General features: G+C 46.8%; 2 protein-coding genes and 1 long non-coding RNA gene across 7 annotated transcripts; 2 read left to right on the top strand and 1 right to left on the bottom strand.

The window, feature by feature from the left end:
* Positions 1-1,863: 1,863 nt before the first annotated feature.
* Positions 1,864-16,511, bottom strand: DRAXIN (dorsal inhibitory axon guidance protein). Of its 2 annotated transcripts, XM_072917447.1 has the most exons (8): positions 16,331-16,511; positions 11,252-11,328; positions 9,116-9,594; positions 7,610-7,797; positions 7,121-7,232; positions 6,686-6,775; positions 6,353-6,442; positions 1,864-2,879 (listed from the first exon to the last, which is right to left on the bottom strand). In XM_072917447.1, the coding sequence occupies exons 3-8, from the start codon at positions 9,576-9,578 to the stop codon at positions 2,767-2,769; spliced, it is 1,056 nt and encodes a 351-aa protein (XP_072773548.1). In that variant the 5' UTR covers positions 9,579-9,594; positions 11,252-11,328; positions 16,331-16,511; the 3' UTR covers positions 1,864-2,766. The 2 variants fall into 2 exon arrangements, with proteins under 2 accessions (XP_072773548.1, XP_002191005.4); XM_002190969.7 differs by lacking the exon at positions 11,252-11,328 and having other exon boundaries at positions 16,331-16,506.
* MAD2L2 (mitotic arrest deficient 2 like 2) lies at positions 15,913-24,410 on the top strand. Of its 4 annotated transcripts, NM_001245859.2 has the most exon segments (10): positions 17,620-17,657; positions 17,772-17,823; positions 20,236-20,287; positions 20,502-20,620; positions 21,154-21,225; positions 22,073-22,173; positions 22,269-22,363; positions 22,466-22,539; positions 23,513-23,605; positions 23,908-24,410. In NM_001245859.2, coding segments are annotated over 8 exon segments (636 nt in total). In that variant the 5' UTR covers positions 17,620-17,657; positions 17,772-17,823; positions 20,236-20,247; the 3' UTR covers positions 23,950-24,410.
* LOC140680424 (uncharacterized) lies at positions 16,111-17,508 on the top strand. Its single transcript, XR_012051698.1, has 2 exons — positions 16,111-16,407; positions 17,108-17,508. It is a non-coding gene; the product is annotated as an uncharacterized lncRNA (long non-coding RNA).
* Positions 24,411-24,961: the final 551 nt, after the last annotated feature.

A 24,961-nucleotide genomic window follows, 5' to 3' on the forward strand; every position in this document is an offset into this window, starting at 1 on the left:
ACTTAATGCCCTCAAAGGCAAAACTGTTACTGAGAGCACTGTGACTACAAGATACTGGGAAGAAAGGGGAAAGCTGCTAAAAGTAACCCATGATGGTGATGCTCTGCAGCTGCTGTCATGCCTTTGAGACAGCACAGAGTGGCACTAAGAAGCTTTGCTGTGCTCACAAGTGGGCTGGACTTGTACAAATATTGCCCTGGGGTTTTATATCACAGGCTGCTCTTGCATTCCACACCTTTGCATGTTATTTACTCAACAGCTTTCCTTTGCACTGCAGTTGTGAAGTCAGTAGTTGATCTGGCTGACGCGTAATTCAGGCTGATTCTTTCCACGCTGCTGTGGCCATGCAGCATGTGCCTGTGCCACTGCTCACCTTCCTGCTCCACCTCTGTGACACCACAGCTTGACTCAGCAGGAATGACACTTGGTCACAGCCTCTCTTTCTGAAACTCCAGTGTGAACAATCAATCCAGTAATCTGTAAATTGCATCAGTAAACTTGACTGATAATAGTTAACTGAAATTTCACTGACCTTAACTAATCCCACCAATTAAGAATAGTGTTTTCTTTATATTCAGAATTAATAGCAGGCTGAAGGCTGAAAAAGCAAGAACTAAGTCTGCTTTTAGAGACTAAAAGCTCTGACAAAATTCAGACTTGCTTGTATTTCACATGATGTGCAACACAGCTTGCGTAAAACACTGTCCATGATCCTACAAGGATCCCATTTGTAGCATAAGAGGCAAGGAATACCTGCATCACCAAGGATAAGGACCCCTGCAAACTTTCCTTCTCGCTTTCAGTTGCACTGTTCCCCCCAGATCTTGGCTGCTACACTAAAAAGCAGTGTGATATCAAACGTGGTTTTGATAGTGCCTGTGCATGTGGTTCTCATCAGTGTCACACAGACCAGAGGCTGAGAGCTCTGCCATTGAATGTGATCAATTAGGAGCCTTTTTTCCCCTTTATGCTCCCGCTGACAATGGTACTGGCAGCACCACCCACTATTCTGGGCTGAAGGAGGGGCTGCATTGCTCTCCCTGGGTTAATAAATTGAATCCTTGCTGCTGTGGCATCGAGCTGGAGGCAAAGCACCTTTTTTTACTTCTGTCTTTTGTGCTAAGACTGTCATGCTGTAAACAGAAATCTAAACAGCTACATCCAACTCTGTGGTAGGTTTTACCTAAGTGTTCCCATATAAATTCCTCCTTTAGCAGGTGTGCACAGGTCAGAAGTGAATTCAATGTGGCCATGAGTGGGCACTCATCAGAGATGTAAAGCATAACTCACAGTCTTTGAGTGAATACACAATGCAAAGTGGCACCACAGCACAAACAGGATTGCAAATTGGAGTTTTGACTAACTAAATGGAACATAGGGGGTTTAGGGAAGCTGTGTAAAGAGGATTCTGCCCACAGCACCATTAATATTTAATATTTCTGTTCCTAAAGAAAGTGCTAGACATCTTCAGGCTCTTGGATATAAAAAGCTTCATAGCTGCCACCCTGCAGAAATCAGGATATTGGGGTGTTAGCAGTAGCAAAGATCTTCACCAGTTACCACTACTCCAAGTTAACACTGGTAGCCTTTGTTGCTCCAATATATCCCTGAAGCCAGTAATTAAGTATTAATATAAAGAAGTTTAAAACATCTGTCTGGCTACACTAGGTAGAAACAGTTATCTCCAATTGGAGTGAGAATACAGGCAACCTTGGGCAGAGAATTTTTTCTAACAGTGGCACAATTGTTCTGTGTGATTACCTCAAATCATCAGTGTTACCTGCTGACCAACTTCCTTATAGGCTTTTCTGGCTCTTCCACATACTTGGATGCAGTCAAAAAGCAGAAGAGTTGCACAAAGGATATCCATCATATCTTTATTTACATATCACAGAAACACACATGCAACATGTCACAGGTTTTACTACAATGGAACAGCCTGTCCCTATCTCTTGTTACCAAAAACTTTATTTTTGGCTCACTAGGAAAACTATCACTTCCCCAGAAAGCTTCTAAAAATAATAATTAAAAATAACAGATCTGGCAGGATAGATAAATGAGTGAGAGCTACAGGCTGGGATGTCTTGCCACATCCTTGCAGAAACCAGGTGGTTCTCTGAAAGCAAGAAAGGAAGGAAGGATGGAGTGGGATTGGATGGTCCCAAAGACAGCAGGTCCCGAGATGAAGTGGAAGTGTGTAACAGCTGAGCAATGCCTGGAGCAGTGAAAAAGGGAGAGAGCAAAAGGTCTGCCAGAGGGTCCTCTCTATCCTCTAGGCAGGCAGCTGATCCATTTCCCATCTTTGATTCCACTTGGGTGCTACAAATTTCCTCTCCTCTAGGAACTTCCAGTCCTTAAAGAGGATCTGTCTACCCTTATTCTCAAGCAATAATTAAGGGATAAAGTTTAAGCTCATATCCCCGTGGCCCTGAAGGATCTTCCACATCTTGCCCCTCTGTAGAGAAGATGAAACTGCAGAGCCTTTTCCAGAGAATGGGAGTCATGATCATTGCTTACTAACTAGGAGAGGGGGACTCAATTCAGAGGCAGGAATGTGCTGAAAGAAGGGGTAGGGAGTGCAGTCCTGCTATGGAAAAGGCTGATGCCACTGTATTTATAACGAACATGAGTTTCAGTCTAGCTGAGACCTGGCACGTTCAGAGCCTGCAGCCTCCATCATATGCTCAGCTTTTTCCTCTAATCCCACTGCTAGGTATAAACAGTCTGACCCCAGCTCCTGACCACAGAGGCAGGAGTCCCACCCTCCTAAACATTAATGAAAGACCCCTGCTCTCCGTTGGCTGAGTCAGGCTCCACACAGCGCCCCTTCCTCCGGGTCACTCTTCGGTTCCGGTGGAATTTGGCATAACAGCGCAGCCCTATGGAAAAGACAGAGGTGCAGAAGTGAGGAGGGACCAGGGCTCCCTACAGCTCTAACACCAACTAATTCTCTGCCTCAGATACTGCTGCACCGGGGTCAGCCCCAGTGCTGTGTCAAATAGGGTGGGAGAGAAATGCCTCACACAGACAAGGCACTGGTGTTCTGTTTGGCTCGCTGTTCTGGTTTGGGATTCATTGTTCAGTCAGGTTTCACTGGATTCTTGAAATACCAATGAATTATTCCAATTGTTTCCAGTGATTTTATGGAAGCCCTGCTTGGTTTCCCCCTATTACTTCCCATTACTGTCTAAGTAATCTCTCCATTGGGAAATTACTATAGACTTAATGTGCAGCAGCAATGACTAGGGACCTCCCCTTGCTATTTATTTCCCTGAATCTTCAAGAGGGAAGGGAAGAGACATTGAAGGGTTATTACTGGGAGGTCTGATCCAAACCCACTGCTCATCTCCTTTAATTTCACTGTTTTAGATACTCAATGTGCAGGGTCTGAAGGAAGCTAGCTAATATAGCATGGCCGAGTATGAAGGAGGAAAAAGGCATTTTATTTGTGAAAACCATGAGTACATATTCTCCCAGGGCAGTGGAAGGTAATGGGAGCCTCTGGTCATGGTAACTACTTGGTTTCTGGCTCCAAGAGGTTGTTTGTATGGGGTTTCTTGTCTGACTTTGTTACACCATAATGTGCAGCTAGTTGGGCCAGACAGAGTATAGCCTGTGGTAATTAATTTTCATGAAAACCCTGCTTTTCAGTAGTGCAGGATCTTGTCATTGGGGTTGGCAGGAGATTATTTGATCATTCTAGGAACTGCAGCTCTTTTAACTTCTAGAGCAGGCAGCAGAGGATTTATAGCTTTTGTAATAAGACAGATCAAAACTTTCCTTGGTTGTACACTGGAGATCCAGATGATGTCACATAGCAGCCCTTTGGAATTATGTCCCTGGGCTGCATTAAGAGCAGCTTCCCTAAAAAGCTGGGTTTGTGCCCCTCATTACCAATCACCCCAGGGCAAACTGGCCTCCTAAAAGGAGAGCATGCAGGATCAGAGCCCTACTCTTATTTAAGCCTCTTGTTTATCTTACCTGGATCTTCCCTCTCTGGGGATCTTTTTTATGCTACACAGGATGCACATTTGCTATCAATTTATAACTAGCTTAAGGATAAAACAGGGCCTGGGGCAGCCTCATTAAGGATTGCAGACACATGTTTCTAGGCTAATCTATCAGAAGATCATCTCTGATTAGGACTTGTGGTGTTACACAACACGCCCAAGGTGAAGACTATCATTTAACATTGCAACTCCAGGAAAGCTGCCCATTTAACTGGGTAAAAAGTAGGCAAACAGCCTGGACAAATCACTGGGTACCTAATGCAGGTCACAAAACTTGGCTCACAGAGTTTTGTTATGGCAGGCAAGACTCAGCGCCTGGAGCTGATCCTGAACATGTTTGGACTAGAAGAGTGCCTTTGAACACTTTCATAATGCACCTGCCTAGGAAAGGCTGCTGTGGATTCTTCAGAAACAGTTTTAAGAAACAAAACCCTAGGTCCTTCCCACATCTAATGAATTGCTACAAGCTCAGTTGAAATTAACTTGGGAAAGTCATGTTAGGCACAAGGTCATACAAAACAGTGTTTTCATAGTCTGTGATACTTGAAAGTACCACTGAAATGTTAATATATTGTGGCTTCTTAAGTTGATAAACATCAGGACCTTTTTTTCAAGAGAGAAAACAAGATATCCTAGAAGACTCAATAGTCACACTGTGAGTCAGTGGCAGAGAGAGGCTAAGAGCAGGAAAGCTTGGCTCCTGCTTTCACATACAAACCACTGTTCCAAGTCAACAAAGTCAGAGAATGTCTTGGGAATGGTTTATTTCCCATAACCATGTTTGCTATGGACCCACATACGCCGTTTATTACAATTCCAATTTAAAACATAATCATCAATGCAATTGTACTTATCTTATGCTGTGAAACTGTGTAATTACTGCTTCACTTTTAGATTGTTAATTGTCATAATTCTCTCCATCATTTTTTCTAACAAAAAAACTGTGAATTGTGTTGTCACATTTTAGTTAAATGTTATGCTGTCTCACACCTCGAAACTGTATGGTTTATTCCAAGCCTGTAATCCTCCCCTGAAGTATCATGTGTCTGTAGTCCCATTGGCCCAAATTTTATTCTGTGCCCACTTTGAATCTCCCTGTTAATGCGCCAGTGGGATGAGACTCTCTCTCTTGGCCGGTGCTCTCAGCCACTCTCTCCCCCTTCCCTCCCCTTTCCCCCCTCTCCCTTCCCGGGGGTAGGACCCCCAAAAACCCTCCCCTAATTAGCACCCTCAGAAGCCGTGTGGAGCCTCCTTGCCTGCCCGCTGCTACCAGCGAACCCACAGCTTGGGAGGCACACCGGGGACACCCCCAAACGTGCTGCAACAGTTTGCTTTTGTTTTTGTTTTGTGTCCAGCATGCTCACTGCCCCCCAGCTCCAGGAACATCCTGATGGGTGAGGAGCAGCCCGGGATGCTGCGAGGGTCGAGGACCAGGGGCTGCACCTCCTTCCAGTGGGGGTGACTGGCTCGGCAGCCACGCAGTGCGGTGTGCCTGACCTGAGATTCTGCTGCCCTGTGGTTTTTCCCTTTTTCTTTTTTGCCTCTTTGTTTTTTTTTTCCTTTGGCACTGTGACTAGGGCTTGCCAGCTTGCTCTACTGCCACTTGGGAGCCCAGAGCCGGTGTGTGCTGTGCCAGGATCCCAACCAGGCACTCCTCACCGGTGATCTGTGCCAAGCAGCTTTCCTTCACACAGCCCCTGCAGTTTCTTGCTACTGCTTCGGGCATTTTGCTGCACTTCAGCCCAACACCCAGTGTCCACCAAGAACCCCCCACTTCTTCTGCTTCTGCCACTGCTTGGGGCTTAGTGCTACAATTCAATTTGCCACTCACACAGGGGATCTGCTCGCCTCTGCTGTTCCAGCCTGCTCCGAGGTCCCTGCTGCAGTCCCTTTTGCCACCCAGAGGGGTCTGGGGCCAGCTGCCCGCTGTGAGTTTGCAGCGGAGCCCCTTTTCTCTCTCCCTTTTCTCTCTCCCTTTTCTCTTTCCCTTTTCTCTTTCCCTTTTCTCTCTCCCTTTTCCCTCTCTCCCTTTTCTCTCTCTCCCTTTTCTCTCTCTCCCTTTTCTCTCTCTCCCTTTTCTCTTTCCCTTTTCTCTCTCCCTCGCTGCTGTTTTTGTTTGGTGTTGCTGCTGCCGCTGTGCTTTGTTTCTCCTGCTATATATATATATGTACTGGTAAAGAACTGTTATTCCTTTCCTCATATCTTTGCCTGAAAGTCCTGTCATTTCAAAGCTATAATAATCTGGAGGGAAGGGAATATTTTCCATTCCAAGGGAGGTTCCCACCTTCCTTAGCAGACACCTGTCTCTTAAACCAAGACAGGGAGCAAAGAGGTGGACTCACCTTCAGTGCACATACAGTCATCATAACACTTGTTGTTAAGGCCTCGATTGTGTGGTTTGCAGAGATGTTCACGTAAGTCACAGCAAGAGCCTGAAACACAGGACCAGGGGTCAGCACAGCTCAGGTATCCCCTTACCTGAAGGGCTGCTGACACCCATGACAGCTCCATTGTACAGACATCATCTGGTCCCACAACACGCCTAGAGAGCCTCTGCCCTTCCCTTGCACACCACTTCCTAGCACTAGTGGAAATCACAATGCATGTCTTAAAACCTGGGCTAGATTTCAAACATCCCATGTTTGGAGAAATGACTCTGCCAAGCTGATCCTGACCTGGGAGGCAGTCAAGGTGGTGATCACAAGGCTCTCCTTCAGCTGTCGTAGTTTCATTTCCACTGTTGGGGCTCTTACTGCGGCGTTTTTCTATGGAAAATAATAAAGATGCTGATAGAAAATTTCAGACTAGTGTTTTCATGTTGGAGAATATATTTTTCCAGGGTAAAAACAGCCTCAAATTTCAAGAGTTTGAACTCTAAACCTTCACAGTCTAATCTCCTCCCTATTTCTCCACTCCACATTTATAATTTTTACTCTGCCCTCCAAATATGCATCCAAAATGAGAAACATTCTGAAACTGAGCACAAAACTCAATAAGCATTATGCTGCTTCTCTCTTCCCCCACCACTATGATCTCATGTCCTTCAGCACATCTCTGATAAACAAACCTTACAGGATGACTTTTGGGAAAGAGGACAGGGAGTTTAGTACCTTTCTTTTTAGGAGATGGCCATGTTTCTGGTTTGAGGTCCTCATAATCAGTCCAGTCAAAGAGTGCCATATCCAAGGTGGGCATCACATCCCCATCTTGCCTGAGGCGGGCCTGCAAACCACAAATAAACCAGACAGAAAACAGATTACACTTCTGTAGAGACACTGAAGTCTTTACAAATTTTCATGGTGCTTTTACAGTAAAAAAGCTTTATGATTCCCCCTCCCCTCCTCCACTCCTGTCTTATCCACTGGGGATTCCTGGCATCTCATTTTCAAAAGCGAAGAACTTTCCCTTGTTGAGGCTGAAGTCAAGAGGGAAGTTTCCACTGCTTCTGTGTGAGAACAAAAAGTGAGCAATGAGCACTAGGACATGCTGGCTCTTCAGTCAAGTGCTCCTGCTGCCTCTCTGGTCCTTGAAACTCAGTTGGATAGCTGAGGGAGAGGCAAGGCTTGGAGGTCCAGACCAGTTCCCAGCTGTCTCTTTACCTGGGACCGTGGTGAAGTGGCTGGAAGAACAGGAGGCTCCTCTGTGGAAACAGCTGTGTCCAGTGCAGCAATGAGGAGCATGGTGGGAGTCAGACTTGTAGCTTCCTCTGCCTGAAGATTTTGAAACTGTTCTTCAGAGCTTTTGGGTTTCTTGTACAGGGAGCTTGGCCCAGCATCAGGAGTCTTCCCTGCAACAGGTACAGTGGCATTACCTTTCTCATCCCTTTTCTCTGTGTGACAGATTTGAGTCAAAGGAATTCATGTGTCATCCAGTCACCAACCACTGTTCCATGATCCTGAGCTGCTGTTTTAGACCACTCAATATGAGCTATTATAGTGAGAAATCAGATCCAGAATATATGCAGCTTGATTTTTTGCATGCTTAAGACATACTAAATCACACCTCCCTGAAGATATGTCTACTTCTTGTTTAAGAAGCAAAACATGTTTTTTTCTGTTCTCAAAAGTACAAAATGTATTTGTTTAACCATTTTTAAACCAACAGATTAAGCTATTGCAAATACCTGTGAATACATTCTTATTTGATTTTAGTAGAGGGTTATTTCAATTTAGCTCAAGTCAGGACTTACCTAACTTAAATTATCTTCACAGATATGTCCCTCTTCTTCCTAAGTATTAGTTTAAATATAGACCTTAAGTTAACATCAAGAAATAAGCCCTATTTGTAGTCTGCAAATATTGCTTCAAACCAGATTTCTTGCATATTCTTATATTGCTAACACAAGCTGTTTAGTCAGTCCTCTGAAAAAACAATAGAGCTCTTCTTACTGAGGCAGGGAGGAGTGTAGGATGGAACTCAAGGACGTGACACCCAGCTTGTCACATCGTGTAGATTGACACAAATTGCCTCGCTTCAACAGAACTCAAGGTTTACCACACTGAGCTCATACCACAGAAACACACACCCACAACTTGACCTGCAAAGGAAAGCAGTCCCAGTCGAAATCAAGCAACATTTTAAAGTTATCTGTGCAATTTCACATATGCAAAATCTGATTTTTTTTTTGTTGCTGTTGTTCAGCATAAACTTAGAAGAGTACAAGCTCTGGTGAGAAGAAACTGGTCTTCAAAGCAAAACAAAGGGGTTGTGCTTTTCCTAATTCTCATCATTTTTTGAAGTCAGTGGAGAGATTGAGCATGGCATGGACATACTTGTTCCTAAATTGGGCCATTTGCTAGAAAGGAAAATAAAAAAGCAGACCACCCTAAAACAGCCCATCAAATCTTAGGGTCTCTCAGAGTTCCCCCTGTAAGACAAACTAGGTCATTTTCACAAAATTGCAGCCAGCACTAAAATTCTGGTTCTGCAGCTCCCCTTTTTTCTTGTGCCTCTTTTGTTTGTGGGATTTCTCCCCAGAGCAGGCGCACACTCCACACCCTCCACACACCCATGTGGCTCCACCACAGCTGCATCTCTTGCCCTCACACAAGAGATGCTCATTTCCAGGGCCACAACAGCCCCAGCTTCCCTTGGAGCTCAAATACCTTGGTGATGTTTGAGCCTGTCCCTGCGGCTGTGTCGGCGATGTTCTCGGTTCTGCTTCTTTCCTTTCTCAGAGCCTGGGGACTGGTTTTCCCTCTCAGGATACGACAATTCAAACCCCAGGAACACGTCCTTATTCTGTTTCAGGGCTGCTGGCTGTCCCTCTGCCACCAGCTCTTCCACAGCTGAAGCTCCACTGCCCATCCTGAGGGTCTCTTCCCCTGCCAGCTGCCCTCTTGAAGGCATGGTATGGACCCTCTCCTTCTTGGCCAAGCGTTGCCTGTGGTGGCGCCCAGTTCTGGGCTGCTGCAGCCACATCTCTTGGTTTTGAAGGTGGTTGTTGTTCTCTGGAGCATTTTTGAGCTTTGTGCCAGGGTTCAGGGAGATTGCAAGACTGATGTCAGAAAGAACCAGCACGCACAGGAATAGGAAAGAAGAGAAGGTGGAAGAAGTTTCCATAATCATGGATGCTCTGTCTCACCTGTAATTAAAAAAGGGGAAAATAAAGCAACCAACACTTAGGAGCTGTAAAGACCATCAAGATTCAGTCCTAAGACACTTAGATAAAAACCATTATGGTGTCCTGAGGTGGAAGCAAGTTATTCCCTCTTTGCTTATTTCCTCTTCTCCCAGCCCTGGTTACAGCAGCTGAGACACATGTGCAGGGCCTGCAGGGCTGAGAGGTCCCAGTTTCATGTGTAAATGAGGCCATCAATCAGCAGGACACTTCCCTTTGATTCCTCACTAGCCCCCCTACCCTCCTATTCACAGCCCACCATCTGAGGGGCTGGGGGGGGTCTGGCTCCTGCCCACAGCTCTTAAGCCTGGCACAATACCAGCTGCCAGACTGGCATCCTGGGCTAGGGGCACTGGCCCCTCCTCACAGCTGGTTTTCTTGCAATGAAGATGTCAAAATGAGCAGAACTGGAGGCAGATGGTGGCCACACAGGACCAGTAACAGCCCTGAGCAGCTCAAGACAGAGACTTCCACATGTGCTTGCATACTGCTTCAGGGTGGTGGAAATTGGTCAAAGAAAGAAAAAACACTGCAGATTTTGTGCTGATACCCCATGGCATAGCAGGGAAATAAAAAGGCTGTCAGCAGAGCAGGGGATGCTGGTCTAAAGGACCAAGGGGCAGAAAGGCAGACTGAGGTTTCCTTAGCTTGTCCCACTTTCCCTCCTTGATTCTGCACAGGTCACCAGGCAAGGCTGTTGCTGGGAGGGTAATTTAACTCCCAAGAATATTGAGATGAAATTTCATTGAGTCCACCAGCACAGTGGCAGTAGACTGTTATCATTCATTCTGCTTCACTGTCATATTTTTGAGGGTTTTCTTTCATCTTTTTGTTTGTGTTACAAGATGTGGCTTTGGGATGTTGTGGCTTTTTGCTCTGCACAAGTCAGAGCATTCTCAAATTAAGTTATTCAGTCGTTCCTCCCTGTCCTTTCCCACAAAATGGGGGAAGGAATTTGCAGCATTTCTAGTGCAGCTTTTCCAGACTGCCCCTCTCTCTCTGGGAAGCATGAAGACATGCTTAAAAACAGAGTTCCCTGGGATACTGACTGCCTGAAAACCAGGCCTGTGCTTACATTTGAGAAATACTGTCACAGAATTACAGCTACAGCTTTTCACTCAACCTCATCTCAGTCTTTTTGCACCTCAGCCCTTGGATGTACCTGATTAAAAAACCACTTTGCTGCTTAATCACAAGGGCTCATACTCTCTCCTCCAGGTGATTTTCTGCTTGACCAGTGTGTTGATTTGGCACAGCCTGGTTTTTGGTACCAGGGAAGGGCCACTGGGGTAGCTTTGGTAAGAAGCTTCCACCATGTCCAACAGGGCCAATCTCTGGTGGCTCTAAAGATGGACATGCTGCTGGCCCAGTTAGAGAGGCTGGGAACACCTGAAGGTAACAGCCTTTCAGGCCATATCTGACTCCAGTTTTTGTGGAGGTGACAGAAGATAAGCTAGAAGTAGTTTGGGTTCTTCCTTTCCCCTTTTCTTTCAGCCTGAGGGATGGATATAGAGAATTTTGAGTCAGTGAAAACTTTCCCATCACAGCAGCCTAGGATCCTGGAGTTAAGAGAGAGATGCTTTCATCCTGTTAATTGAGAAAACCCTGCTCATGCACTCACCAGCCAATCCTGCCTTTCCAAGGTTCCTCTCTGTTGCTGTTCATAGCCTGGGAACATGTTTTCAGTTCAGCCATTCCCTGGAAAGAGGAAGGCAGCACAGGGGCCTTCTTTTCATGCAGTTTTCAAAAAGCAGGTCTTTTTACTGGCCATAAAAGACAATAAACTATTCCTTGAGGACTGATTTAGGAGGCACTGGGAAGCTCACTTGCGAAGGCAATAACACTAGAAATACTATTTTATTGGAAGCTACCTGGAACAAAGGAAAAACAGACTGACAGCTAAATCTATTAAAAAAAAAGAAAAGAAAGCAAAAACATTTGAAGATCTTCTTCAAAACTACTATAACAAATAGCAACACACAGCTCTGCATGGGATCATTTGCTTTTTCCCCAGACCATGGGGTCTTTGCTTTTTTCCTAGGATTTTCTCTTTAAGAACTAGAGCGAACCAGCTGGATTAAGACATCACTCACAACAACTCAAAGAGCTATAAAGAGCATCTTACTCTTTATCTGTAGGCAAAATACCAAGAGGAGAGAACAAGTGCAAAGAGAATGCAAGGGTGTTTCCAATCTCACTCTCACAGACACGGCCCTTTGATGGTGGATCTGACAGACACATTCTGATTTTCAGTGGGAGCTGGGAGGCAGCTAAATGCTGCAGGGCAGTTAAACAGAAGGTCTGCTTCAAAGCATAGGGGGCATTTATTTAAGCTGCCCAGCTGTCTTGTTGGCATGAACCAGGATGAAAATGCAGGTGGGAACACAGATTGCCTCATCTCTGCACTGGCAGAGAGGGCAGGTTAATGTGCTGTGTTACTGTCGCTGGGAGTCTTGCATTAATAATGTAAATTACCTGCATTACCTGACAACCTGTGCTACACTGTTGTCAGGGGAGATCTGAGCTGTTTGCTAAACCAAACCAGTGCATGGACAAGTTTTGGGTTAATGCAACACTGCTATACTTGAGGCAAAGCAGTCCCAGCCTTCTCCTAACCACTGGTTTCCATGTCCTGATCTATCTTTAATTCCAGAAACCTCTTCGTACCTCCTTCATTTTTCTTACCCTATGGAATTCACACCTACAAAAGACAGCTAGATAACACAGTGGCATCCCTAGTTCTCAGTGCTCAGGTTCCTCAATGGCTGAGCCCCAAAATAAATTTCACCCTCTTTTCTAGCAGGACCAGAGTCCACAAAAGAATCCCATGCTAGCCCTGGGCTCATTGATGTGACAGCAAGGTTCTCACCCTGCTGATGCTGCCTGCAAAGGATGAAATTCTGCCTGAGATGCACACCAGGCAGAAAAAAGTCTGGCCTTGTAAGGAGTTGCCTTTTCTAAACTGCTATAAACCAACACACATGTTACTACAAAGCCCAGAATTCATAATCTTCTTAGGGTTCATATATTAATAAGGGAAATAGAGGGAGTATTTGCCATGTTAAGCTGCCCCTAAGGTTCTTCACAGCACCAGACCTACATCCTTATTGCTCCACCCCTCTTCCTGCACTGCCTTATAGACCCTCAGGATTACAAGCCACCTGAGGCAGCAAATCTGCCTCTCACATGAACATATGTACAGCAAAGAGCTGCTCAGAGTATAGACTCTGGGCTGGGAAGTGAATTGCAGTGCTGCTTTCCAGCCACAATTTCTGATCCATTTTGGGTTAGTGTGGATGGTTACGACCCCGTAAGTGAAATTGAGGAGTGGAGGTTGCATCTTGGATAACTTTCCCTGTGGGAAGTCTTCTCTGGACTCACTAATATAATTGCTATTTCTCTGCTCTCTGCTCATAATCCTGCAAGGCAGGCATGCACTGAGCAGGTACATGGAAATTCACCCATGGTTTTTTGCTATAATTACAACTATGTCACCTTGGCTCCAAAACAGACTCTGAAACTGTCCCTGGTGTATTTAGTTTGTATTTGACAAAATAGGAACATAAGATCATCTACATTCATTCACATATCTCACTTAAAACATGATATCTGACAGTCCTAGCTTTAACTTTTCACATTTCTTCATGTCACAGCCAAAAAGAACAAAACCCTTGAACTGAGAGACTGTCAAGATCTTTGATGCATTTAGTGTGCTCAAGGGCTGAACCAAGCTGGACCCAAGAACGTGTGCTGGGCTAGATTTCTTTTTGGCTCTGATAAGCTCAGACTTTGGCAGACGTGTGTAAAGATTTCCTGGACTCCAGACAAGCCCAATCTGCAGCAATACACAAAGTGTATGGGCATCTGCATGGGTGTTGCAGGGATGACAGACAATAAACCCAGCTCAGTGTGCCAGGCTCCCTGGTAATAAGAAGCCATGGGGTGATGGATGGGCTTGAGAAGGCCTGGAGCAGAATGGATGGGGTAGGCTCTGTGGTGGCTGACACGCAGAGAGCTGGCTGGAGCCATGAGGATGGCATTGTGCAGATAAATGAGATTTGACTTCCCTGCTGGGTCTCTTTCCATCTGTTTTTCTGTTTCTGGAGGCAAATGCTGGGAAGGTTCATAAACAATCTGCCAAGAGATTTTCCCATTTCTAAAAGCTCAATCCCAGCTTTCTAGGGTCTCCCAAAGCAGGCAGGTAATATTTGCCCTTTTCTTTTCCTCTCCAGGGCAAAAGTATTAACATTTTTATTCTTTTCAGCATTTCCTGTATATTAGATTTGTAAAGAATTTCAATTGTTTTTGCAGTTGTCCCAGACATCCTTGGGATGACAGAACAGCTCCCTGCTCACAGATCTTCAGTCCTTTTGTGTTCTTTTTCAGAGCTGCCCTGTTTTTAGGTTTCCTGCTTCCACCATCACCATTCCTCCCCCTCTTGCCTTTCATACTTACAGGACTCCAAAGTTTCTTTGTTCCTCCTGACTGTGATGCAAGACATTTCCTCTCTGCAGATATTCAGGCTACCTGAACACCCCCCAGCTTTGCCCTTTGAAACATCTGGTTCCTTTACCTGTGCTGTTTTCTCTCACTTTTGCTATTCCCAGACAGCACTCCAGAATATAAAGGGCCAAATTCAGTAATATACCAATTGCATTAATGGCAGGAGAGACAAGACATAAGGATCCAAGCTTGCAAGGTATTAAGTAGTAGTTGAAGCTACTCCTGTGCCTTCACAAAGCCTCTCCCTGGGGCAATTTGTATCCAGTGACCACTTGAAACTTGATTCATTCAATATTAGTTGTATGGCTGGAGCTAGGACTCTCCTCACCCATCAGCTCTGGCTGCAGCCTGTGCTCTACTCTATTGTAAATGCAGGCGAACCCAACGGGAAGAAATTACTCAATTCAGAAGGCTGAATTATCTCTTTAATATAACTATGTTAAATACATTAATATACCATATAAAAGGAGGATACTAAAACTACATACTACTTTCTCTGACCCTATCTCTAACTCTAACACAACTCGTGACCCTCTCTCCAGATTCCAGCCCCAGGTGGACTCTTGGATTGGCCACCAGGTTCAAACAATCCTCACCAGAATCCAACCAAGCAATCACTCCAGGTAAACAATTCTCCAAACACATTCCACATAGGAAAAACAAGGAGCAGAACTAGAAATTGTTTTCTCTTTCATTTCTCTCTGTGCACCTCTATGAAAAATCCTGAGAGGGAGAGAGATGTGCTTGCCACACTACTCTCCTGACCAGGACAGAAATCATCTGTTCACACAGCATAACCCAGGGAACTCCTCCTCCTGCAGCCCGGGCTTGTGAGCTGCCTGAGTCCCTGCTGAGCTCCAGCAAGCCCAGTTTGGTGACACTGGACACATTCAAGTCAATACATGCCCCTAGCACAGCTGTGCCACTCTTTCTCCTGAGCCTAGCCCATCCTGCCCTGAGAGCTGCCCTGCACATCTGCCAGGGACGGGTCAGCCCAGCAAGTCACTGCACTGAAGGGTGAGAGGAGCTCCTGGATGAACATGCAGGACCCACTGCTCTGCTTCCCCCTGGGACTCCACAGTGTGCCTGACACAGCCATCACTCTGCTATCCAACAGAGTCTGTGCTACCCAATAAACAGACTAAAACTGCAACGAGCCTGAGATTTTGCATCCAGGATATAGCTGCTTGCTGGCAGCATGGCAGAGAAGACTCTTCAGTTTCATGTGCAATGCCAGGTGACAAATGGGACACAATCAATAGAAAAGGTCATTGCTCACCCCGCTGGAAAGTACTCGCCAGTGTTACAGGGAAGAATGGGGCAGATTTGCCCCGATCTTCGCTGGGAGGGAAACATGGATGTGTCTCCACTGGCAAAACACTTAGGCTGTGCTTTCAACATTCTTCCTTGCATTACATTCTCACTTTGAACCATTTGTATAGAATTAATGCCTCCTTCTTCAAGGGAGAGGACATGGGAATACAAAACCACTTCCATTAAACCTCCCAGCTGACAGAAAACTTCAGGTGTGAATTAGATAAGTGTCACTTAAATTCTATGTGATTAATCACTAGCTGCAATAAGCCATTAACTGATGCCAAGCTGATTTAATTCAGAAATGGGACCACACTTTTATCAACAGAGGAAGAACACACAACAAGCCGCGGGTTGCCAGGGGCTCGGTGCACGGCAGCACAATGACTCGGTGGGAAAAGCTCCCGTCACCTCTGGCTCGGAGCCGGGACGTCCCCCGGGGTTCGCGGGGGACTCAGGCCCTGAGAAAGGGACGGTGCCTCTGTCCGAGGCGACTTCGCTTCTGGGGAAGGAGCTCCAGGAGTGACCCGCAGCGGGCGGTGAGTCCCAGAGCCCGTCCCGCACATCCCCGCAGGGCACACGGCGCCGGGCACGGAGGGAGCGGCAGGGTCCGGAGCCGGTCCCCAGCACGGGTGACAATAGGTCCGGCCGAAAGCACCGCGCCCCGGCCCCGGCGCTGTCCGAGCTCTCTGCTCGCTCGCACCGCCGTGACCGGAGCTCCGCGCGCGTCCCGACGGCGGCGGGACCGGGGATCCCGGTCGGTCCGGGTCTTTGTCTCCTCCGGGGCGCACGGAAAGTGGGAATGTTCCCCGCTCCTCCCCGGTCCCCGCGGCGGCAGAGGGGAAGAACTCGGCGGAGCATCCCCGGGGCAGCGCTGCCTTACCTGGGCGAAGCTCCTGGTCCGGCGGAGCCCGGCAGGCGGGGCACGGCTGAGCTGTGCGAGCGGCGGAGGGGAGGCAGGTCTGCGGGGGGCAAGGGGTGTTCAAACCCGAAAGCAGAGGAGGAGGAGGAGGGAGAGAGGAGGAGGAGGAGACAGGGGGAAGGCAGTGGGGGAATGTGGAGAGGAATCGGGGACAGGGGGAATCCCGGGGGATTGGGGTGCATGGTGGCGGAGGAGGTGGGGCTGGGAGGGGCGGAGGGGCTCTGGGCGTGCGGGGGTCACCGGGGGAGTGCGGGGGCACGGCAGGGGAGCGGGTGCGGGGCGTGGGTGGGTGCCAGAGCGCAGCAGCGGTCCCTGCCCCGCACACAGACGGGACAGACAAAGACCGGAGACAAAGGCGTGGCAGCCCGGAGGGGCGGGGAGCGGGTGAGCCCCGGTGAGCCCCGGTGAGCCCCGGTGAGCCCCGGTGAGCCCCGGTGAGCCGGTGGCAGCCCGGTGGGGCGGGCTCCGCTCTCCCGCGGGGTTCCCCCGCGTTATTGTCACGCCGGTGGCTCAGCGTGCCCCGCTCCCTGCACCGAGCCCCGGCCCCGCCGTGCCGGGTGTGAAAAATGCATGTTTTATGGATGGCTTTTCGCAAATATTACAATGAATGTTATATGTGTCATGTTAGAAAGTTATGCTGTATTAATTTTCTTAAGTAGTGTGTTAAATATAGTTTTAGGTTCCAGCATGATATTAAAATAGAGACTATGTATGTGGCGGGAGGTTTTTTTTTTTTAGGAATGAGATACTCGCTACGAGGAACACCTGAATCTTCCAAAGGAGAGGAATTTATGGCTTCTTATCAGAAGAAACTAATTTCTTCAGGCTTTGCTCAGTCTCGAAGCCATGGGGATTAAAGGAAACAGTTGACATACAAGAGACAGAGTTTCTTGTTTTAAATAGAATGTATGCATAACCATGAAGGATATATGAATACGCAACAAGTGTATTGGTTTAAGGGTGATTCCTTTGTTCACAAGGGATGCTTTTCGCGACTTAGTGTCCGACAGCATCCGGACATCCGTAATTCTTTGCTTTTTATTGTCTTGTAACTGTCCTAACCCTAAACTTTATCACTCTAATTCTATTATTATTATTATAACCATTTAATTATGATTAAACTTTTAAAACTTTACAAACCAAGTGACTGGCGCTTGTCACACCGGGGGGGGGACCCCGCGGGTCCTCCCGCCCGCCAGGGGGCGCTCGCCGCCGCCGCCGTGACGTCACCGGCGGGCGCTGGCTGCGCTTCCCGCGCTGGCGCCGTGAGGGGCGGCGGGGCCGGTAGGGAGCGGGGGACACCGGGCGGGAACGGAGGGACACCGGGGCCATACGGGGCCGGTAGGGAGCGGGGGACACCGGGAGGGCAGGGAGGGACACCGGGGCGATACGGGGCCGGTAGGGAGCGGGGGACACCGGGCGGGCAGGGAGGGACACCGGGGGATACGGGGCCGGGGGGACGCGGGGACAGGTGTCCTGGGCTCTTGTTGCGGGATGAGCGGCGAACGGGCGGATCCCGGGCTGGGAGTGCTGAGGGAAAGCAGTGCCGTGCGTTGGGTGGGAGCGGGGTGCTCAAAGTGTGTGTCACCCCCTGTTATAAATGAAAATTTATTCAGCCAAATTAAAAATAAAAATAAGTTTTATTAGCGGTCAAATTCTATCTAGCTAGCCACGGGAAAAAAAAACACAGTGCCGAGCCCGGGATCAATGCTGGGTGTGCGACAAGGAGTCAACCTCAGGTTTTTCCCTATGCCCACACACCTCCATCCTGCACAAGCGGTTTTTATAGGGAAAATTCCGCCCGAGGCCAAGATTTCAGCAATCAGTCTTTTCTTCCATTCAGAGTCCATAGGTTAATAAGATTTTCCTTTTTGGTGATGAGGGAGAACAGTTCAGTGTCCGGAGTTGATGAAATTTACAGGAACGCTGCATTCACATGGATCTGCCCGAGGATTTCCATTATATCCGTCTCGGGTCATTTACGCGATGATCAGTGCCTGGGTCCCCGTATCTCTCCAGCCATGCCCATCTCCTGGCCAGCCACATCCTTTTACTTGTAAATCGCGTTCCAACATACACCAGGTTTCACCTGCGAGGGTGGGGGTGCTTCTAATACAAACGAGCATAATCAATCAAGTATCCAATATTGCATATTTCATACAAGGAATGGCGCGAATTGTGTTTACTACACATAACACCCCCATCCGCCCTCCCTTCTGCTCGGAGACACCGCCAGGGCGGTTTTTGGGAGCCCGCAGGGCACGTCCGGGCTGCTCATGCCCCATCCCTACAAATGTCCAGGGCCGGGGTGGATGGGGTTTGTATCAGCCTGCGATAATGGAGGATGGCCCTGCCTCTGGCAGGGTGTTGTGATAAAATGAGCTTTAATGTCCCTTCCATCCCAAACTGTTCTGTGATTCCATTACCTCCCAGCCTGCACACTCCTTGAGTGTGTAGTGCCTGGTTCCTACTTTGTGACTGCATGGAAGAGTGGATCCCTTGGGTTTCTTGGGCCTCTCTTTAAGAAGAAATGAAGTTTAAGTGAGAATGTGAACCTAAACCTCTAAAAACAGTTTATTATACTCTGCAGACTTTTTGTATTAATTTGAGAGCCATTGTGGCTGGGGTGCTAGAGAGATGCTTAACTGTCTTAATTTTATTTAGTGTAGCAGATCACTAATATTCCAGGAAGTCCTTGTATACAGTTATATTTATATAACTGTTTTTAAAACTGGGGATGAAAGTAGCTCCCTGTTTTGTGCAGGTTGAACCACTTCTTCATAGGTCTGAAAAACAGCTTGAAAATGAGTGTCTAAAGAGCTTATTGGAACATCTGTAGTTTGTCCAAAGTCTTTGTAGAACACCTGAGTTACTGTTGGAGCCAGGGTGCTCCAGAGGCATATAAAGACCTCTACAGTTCAGGAATGGTGCTGCTGTTGGTGGCTGGAATTTATTGGCTTGCAGAGAGTGTGGATAAAATAATTAAACAAAATAAAGTTTCTAGTAGATAATTATGTACACTGTGGCTTAAATTGTGTAAGGCATGGAGTCTGCTAATATAGGGAAAGCTGTTGGGAAGCTGAACTCCAGCATCTGCTGTTCAACTGTTGGCACATGAAAGTCAATTTATCACAATAACGTGCTGCCCTTTGTTGCTCACAAATTTCAGGCTCCCCAGGGATGTAGTCACGGCCCAAGCCTGTCAGAGTTCAAGGAGCAGCTGAATGATGCTCTAAGTCACACAGTTTAGTTTTAGGTGGTTGTGTGAGGAACGGGGAGTTGAACTCCATGATCCTTGTAAGTGCCTTCCAGCCTGAGGAATTCCACAATCCTGTGTCACAAAGTTGACTTAATTATGCAGCTCTGCCGGGTTTGGGTTCCTTGCAGAAGGAAACTCAGAAGTTGTTGGCAGTAGCAGCAGATGAGAACCTCTGTGATGGTGTGTCAGTGGAAGATGCAGCTCCAAGCTTGGACAAGCAGTGGTTCGTGGTGGTGTCAGAATAAACCCAAAACCCCAAGAAGTTCTTGTGTTATAGTAAGAGATAGGGCTTAGAAAAGGCAAGTACTATGAAGCTTTAAAAACACAGTGTTTCTTGTGTTACTAAAAAGTATTTGTCTGAACTTTCCTGCATTCCAGAAAAGGAGAGAGACTGTAAACCCCAGGAATTAAATTATTAATAATCCCTCATCCTGAGGTGTGAGCACTGGTTTGTGCACTGCTGGTAATCCCTGAGGACGTGCTGTGCTTATGGGGGGTGCTCATTTCACTGTGGGCTTGCAGGGTCTCTGGTGTACAGCTCCATGAACTGATCAGATGAATACTACGGGAGCCAGAGGATAACCATTCCATTTATGTTTACTTCCAGGGTCTGGGGAAGATGACCACTCTCACACGGCAGGACCTTAACTTTGGGCAAGGTAATGTGTTGTACTAAGCTGCAACTGGTGTCCTTGTGAGGCTCCTCTTGGGTACTGAGCTTGGGGGAGTGTTGTAGGGTTGCTCTTTCCCTAAACTTTCTGCAGCTAAGAGGAGGCAGGTGAAACTTATGCAGAAAAAAATAACCTGTAAGAAAAGGTCCCCTGCTCTACTTTTCCACACCCTATTCCAGCATCCTTTACTTCTGTTTTTCAGTTGTTGCAGATGTTCTTTCAGAATTCCTGGAAGTGGCTGTTCACCTCATCTTGTATGTCAGAGAAGTTTACCCAATTGGGATCTTTCAGAAGAGGAAAAAATACAATGTACCTGTCCAGGTAGGCGATTTTCCTGGAAGCTGACAGCCACGTGGACAAGCAAAATAGCAAGGATCAATCAACACTCACAGAACAAACTTACACTCTGGAAGTGACTGTTTAATGTAGAGACTTTTTTGAGGAGAGCTTAGTTCCTGTGATAAGAGGAGCAGCCCCATAGCTGAGGATACAGCAAGTGCTCAAGGGACAAGCAGGTCATGGATAACAGCAGTAGAAGGCTGCCCCAGCTCTGTGCAGTGAGGTAACAGGAAAGCATGTTTACTAGGAAGTAGAGGTGGTTGGAATATGCTATTCCCAATATGGTGTTCTGGCATACATTCCAGATATACAACAACTGTATGAGTGCAGTGATCTGCCTCAGCTGATTAACCCTTCCCTGAAAGAATTGCTGATTTGAATGGGCAACTCAGCCTTTTTCAGCACTATTTGAAGCATGACTTGAAGCCCTTGGTGCTTCTGTTTAAATCTTCCCTTTTAGCATTGTCCTGGCTCATGTCAGACACAGCTCTGACTCTTCCCTGTGTTTGCTACAGATGTCCTGCCACCCAGAGCTGAACCAGTACATCCAGGACACGCTGCACTGTGTAAAGCCGCTGCTGGAGAAGGTGAGCTCACACCAGGGACCTGGGCAAAGGTACTGCAAATGGATTTAACAGAAAGTAAGAGAACATAAATATTATCTTAACTTCAACATGTTTACAAATTTACCATACACAATATACTAGCTGATAAAAGTTCCTGACAGAACTAAAAACATCATAACCTTTCCTGGCAGTTAAGACCCTGCCTTCCTTGTCTCATATGCCACACAAGGACACATGTCTGTATATTTCCAGTTACATCATCCTACCATTCTGCTTTACAATCCATCTGAGTTTAGGCAGCTGCTGTGCCAGAACAGCTTGAATGCTTTGCTGTGAACCTGGAAGCAAAGGTAGGCCTGGACTCTAGGTATTGCAAGAGAAGGGTGTGACCAATGAAACATTCCAGGAGGCTGCTGGCAGGTTTTGTATGCCTTGCTCTTTACAGATAATTTTAATGCACATGTAGAAAATGCAATTAGGTCTGTCTTAAATTGCATTTGTACAAAGCTGCTCTGTTTGGGCAATGGTCTGAATGTGTCTTAACTTCATCAGTGTCCATCCCAGAATGATGCAGTGAGATGGGTGTGCACCTCCTCCTTTGTTCCAAAACAGGATCTATAGGAACATACAATTTAGCACACTTCATCTCCCTCAGCCTTGGCCGCAGCTTAATGCCCAACAAGAAATGGCTTTGCAAAAGCATTTTTTTCTGATTGCTAAGAATAATCTGAAGTCAGGTTTTGTGTAACAGCTTGTGCTGTGAGCCCCAACAGTGAGTGTACTCCACTGCATCAAAGAATGTGGAGTACACTGTGGGCAGCAGACAGCTCATATTAAGGAAGGGATTTTTCTGTCTTGGTTCCTGCAGAACGATGTGGAGAAAGTTGTGGTTGTAATTCTGGATAAAGAGCACCACCCCGTGGAGAGATTTGTCTTTGAGATCACCCAGCCACCTCTTCTTTCCATTAGGTGAGGTTTCCACTCCTGTTTGCCCATGGCATCCAACACCCAGCCCTGGGAGCAACTGCCAGTAACAACAGTAACAACTGCTGTCTCCTCCACAGCTCCGAGTCCCTGCTGTCCCACGTGGAGCAGCTACTGCGTGCCTTCATCCTAAAAATCAGTGTGTGTGATGCTGTGCTGGACAACAACCCCCCAGGTAAATGTCACTTGGATCCAAACAGCCTAATGCCTGGCATTGGTTGGCTTGGCTGATCCTCTGGGAGCTGTGCCCTGAGCTGGAACCTGACACTTCTCTTAGGTTGCACCTTCACAGTTCTGGTTCACACACGGGAGGCTGCCACACGCAACATGGAAAAGATCCAGGTGATAAAGGTGAGTGATATCCTTGGGCACCTGATTGTATGTGAGAAGCTGCATAGCAAAGACTAGGCAGTGCAGAGTTTTGGCATCTTTAAGGTTAAGGCTGAGAGATATCTTGAACATGCAGGTTGGTGTCACATGAAGCACATTGTAACTGTATTTGAAATGTGGTGAAATGGTTTATGCTGGTGAGCTGACAGCACATTTGCCACACACAATAGATTTTTACAGTACTCACTGTCCAGTGCTTGCTCAGACACTTGGAAATACTCAGGTGTGTAGAATAGGTACTTGAATTTAATTAAGGAAAAAAGCAGCCCTCACCCCCCATCCACTGTGTGGTGGCTGACTTTGTATAAAGATCAAGAAAGACTAAGATTAAAGCAATGAGTAGGTTTGGGGTCACAAATACATTGTATCTTACAGGAAACTGTGCAGAACACTTTCTAAAGGAAGATTATTTTAAAAGAATCCTCGCTTAGATACAGAGAAACTTTTTTCCTGAGTCAAGTTATTTCAGGTGTCCAAAGGCACAACAAATAAAACTAGCAAAGTATAAACTTGTTTCAAAAGAAAGTCTGTTCTGCACTGCCTAGTAATGGAAACTTGTGTTGTAGTAGACCCACCTTTAGATTTCCAAGGCAGGGTGGAAACCCGTGCTCAAAGCATGCTGGAGTTGCAGTTAAGAACTGGGTATGGTAGCTCAGGACAGCTGAGAGTGTATCTTTTAAAGAAGTGAGATGTCACCTCTGCAGTAAGTGAAGTGGGTTGACCTCACAGTTTGACGCTGTAACTGAAGACAATTATGCTCAGCATCAGGGACAAGCATGTAAGTGTTAAATTTTGTTGTGGAAGGTTTGAATTGCCTGTTCCTTTCCTCAGCCACTGTCTCTCTTTCAACTTAACACAAAACAAGTGCTTAGGAGGAGCTCAGCTTACAGCACTGCTGGGTTCTGCCAGTAACACCTTGTGTTCCTGCCCCCAGGATTTCCCTTGGATCCTCGCTGATGAGCAAGATGTGCATATGCATGACCCCCGGCTCATTCCCCTGAAAACCATGACATCTGACATCTTAAAGGTGAGCAGAGCATTCTGAACAAGAGGTGCTGAACCTGCTGTAGTTGTGAACTTTGAATGCGCTGACATCAGCTCTGCAGTTTTCTGTGGTGTAACAACTTTAAACATACTGCTGAGCAGTGGCTTAAGTCTTGCAGATGTCTGTGCCAGTAATCAAAGCAGGGCAAGACTCCTCATAGTAAAATAAGAAACCTAGTTATGGGGGAAGATATAAGCACTTCCTATTTAGCCTGTTGCAGGCTTTTTTTTTTTCCATTCACCTACCTGTATACCAACAGGACTGTTGCTTGTTTCTCTCTCCAGATGCAGCTCTATGTAGAGGAGCGAGCTCACAAAGGCACTTGATTTCAAATCTTCCTTGCCTTCAAGTTTCATCTCATCTTCCAGTGGAGTAAGATCTGTCACACACTGTATCTTGATAACCATCTCTTCAGCTGCTCTTCTGGGTGAATGTAGAGCAGCTGCTCTACATTTCAAGTGCTCTTACCACTGTATAAAGAACTGACTTGGAATGGGGAACCAGAGCCTGTTCCCATCTTGACTTGTGTGAGAGTAGAGGTGTTGATACAGTGCATCCCTGGGGAGTCAGTGCTTTATTGCCAGTCCAGTTCTCACCTGAAAAGGGCAGCTCCATTGCACACAGGCAGTGATAGACAGCTAGGAGCTGTCACACAATCCATGAGAGCAACATTTGTGCTAAGGGGGAGCGAAGCCTTATGTATTGTCTGTCCACTGTGACCATCCCAACTAGTCTTCAATAAATACCAAGTTTTACCCCAGTTGAACTGGGCTGAGTTCTGTCAAAACCAGGCTCCCTTCTTCAGTGAGGAAGTATTTTTATCTGTGGTGCTTCCAGCGCTTTTCTGTGGAGCTTCCAGCACTTTTCCACCCTTTTCCACCACTGTGTCAATTCCCATGAAAGGCTCTACAACCTTGGTCTCTCCCCTTTCACTCAGAGGTGGCATTAGCCATGTGGAATTTGTCTGTCCAGCAAGGACACCTGCCAAGTATCCCACTCCTAACTGAGAACAGGCAAGGAAAGCACTGTTTATCCTACACCTGTCAGTGGAGATGGAACATGGCCTTAACATTAGTTCTGGGTATATAAGGGTGGGAGACACAGTTCAAACAAGCTGAGCTTGTTTGTCAGAGAATTTGGTACACTAGCCTGTCCAGCACATCCTGCTTCCTCCAAGTAACAAGTGTAGGAACATTATAGATCAAGTCTGGGCACTGCTTTAACATTTTATATTGGGTTACACTGCTCAGTATAAACCAAAGGTGATGTGGGAAAAGCCCAGCACAATCAAAAGGCACTTGTGTTATTAGGCAGCTGCCTGAAGGGACTTCTTACCTC

This window comes from Taeniopygia guttata, chromosome 21, assembly GCF_048771995.1.
Source record: "Taeniopygia guttata chromosome 21, bTaeGut7.mat, whole genome shotgun sequence".
In the NCBI taxonomy this organism is placed as follows: Eukaryota; Metazoa; Chordata; class Aves; order Passeriformes; family Estrildidae; genus Taeniopygia; species Taeniopygia guttata.

Excerpts from the sequence above, each read along its gene's own strand:
- DRAXIN (XM_072917447.1), bottom strand. The coding sequence starts at position 9,578 with ATGATTATGGAAACTTCTTCCACCTTCTCTTCTTTCCTATTCCTGTGC. Across the intron at positions 6,776-7,120 it reads GCCATCTCCTAAAAAGAAAG|AAAAACGCCGCAGTAAGAGC; the intron begins GTACTAAACTCC and ends TATTTTCCATAG. Across the intron at positions 6,443-6,685 it reads CCACCTTGACTGCCTCCCAG|GCTCTTGCTGTGACTTACGT; the intron begins GTCAGGATCAGC and ends CCTGTGTTTCAG.
- MAD2L2 (XM_072917233.1), top strand. The coding sequence starts at position 20,248 with ATGACCACTCTCACACGGCAGGACCTTAACTTTGGGCAAG. Across the intron at positions 20,621-21,153 it reads AATACAATGTACCTGTCCAG|ATGTCCTGCCACCCAGAGCT; the intron begins GTAGGCGATTTT and ends TGTTTGCTACAG. Across the intron at positions 23,606-23,907 it reads TGACATCTGACATCTTAAAG|ATGCAGCTCTATGTAGAGGA; the intron begins GTGAGCAGAGCA and ends TTCTCTCTCCAG.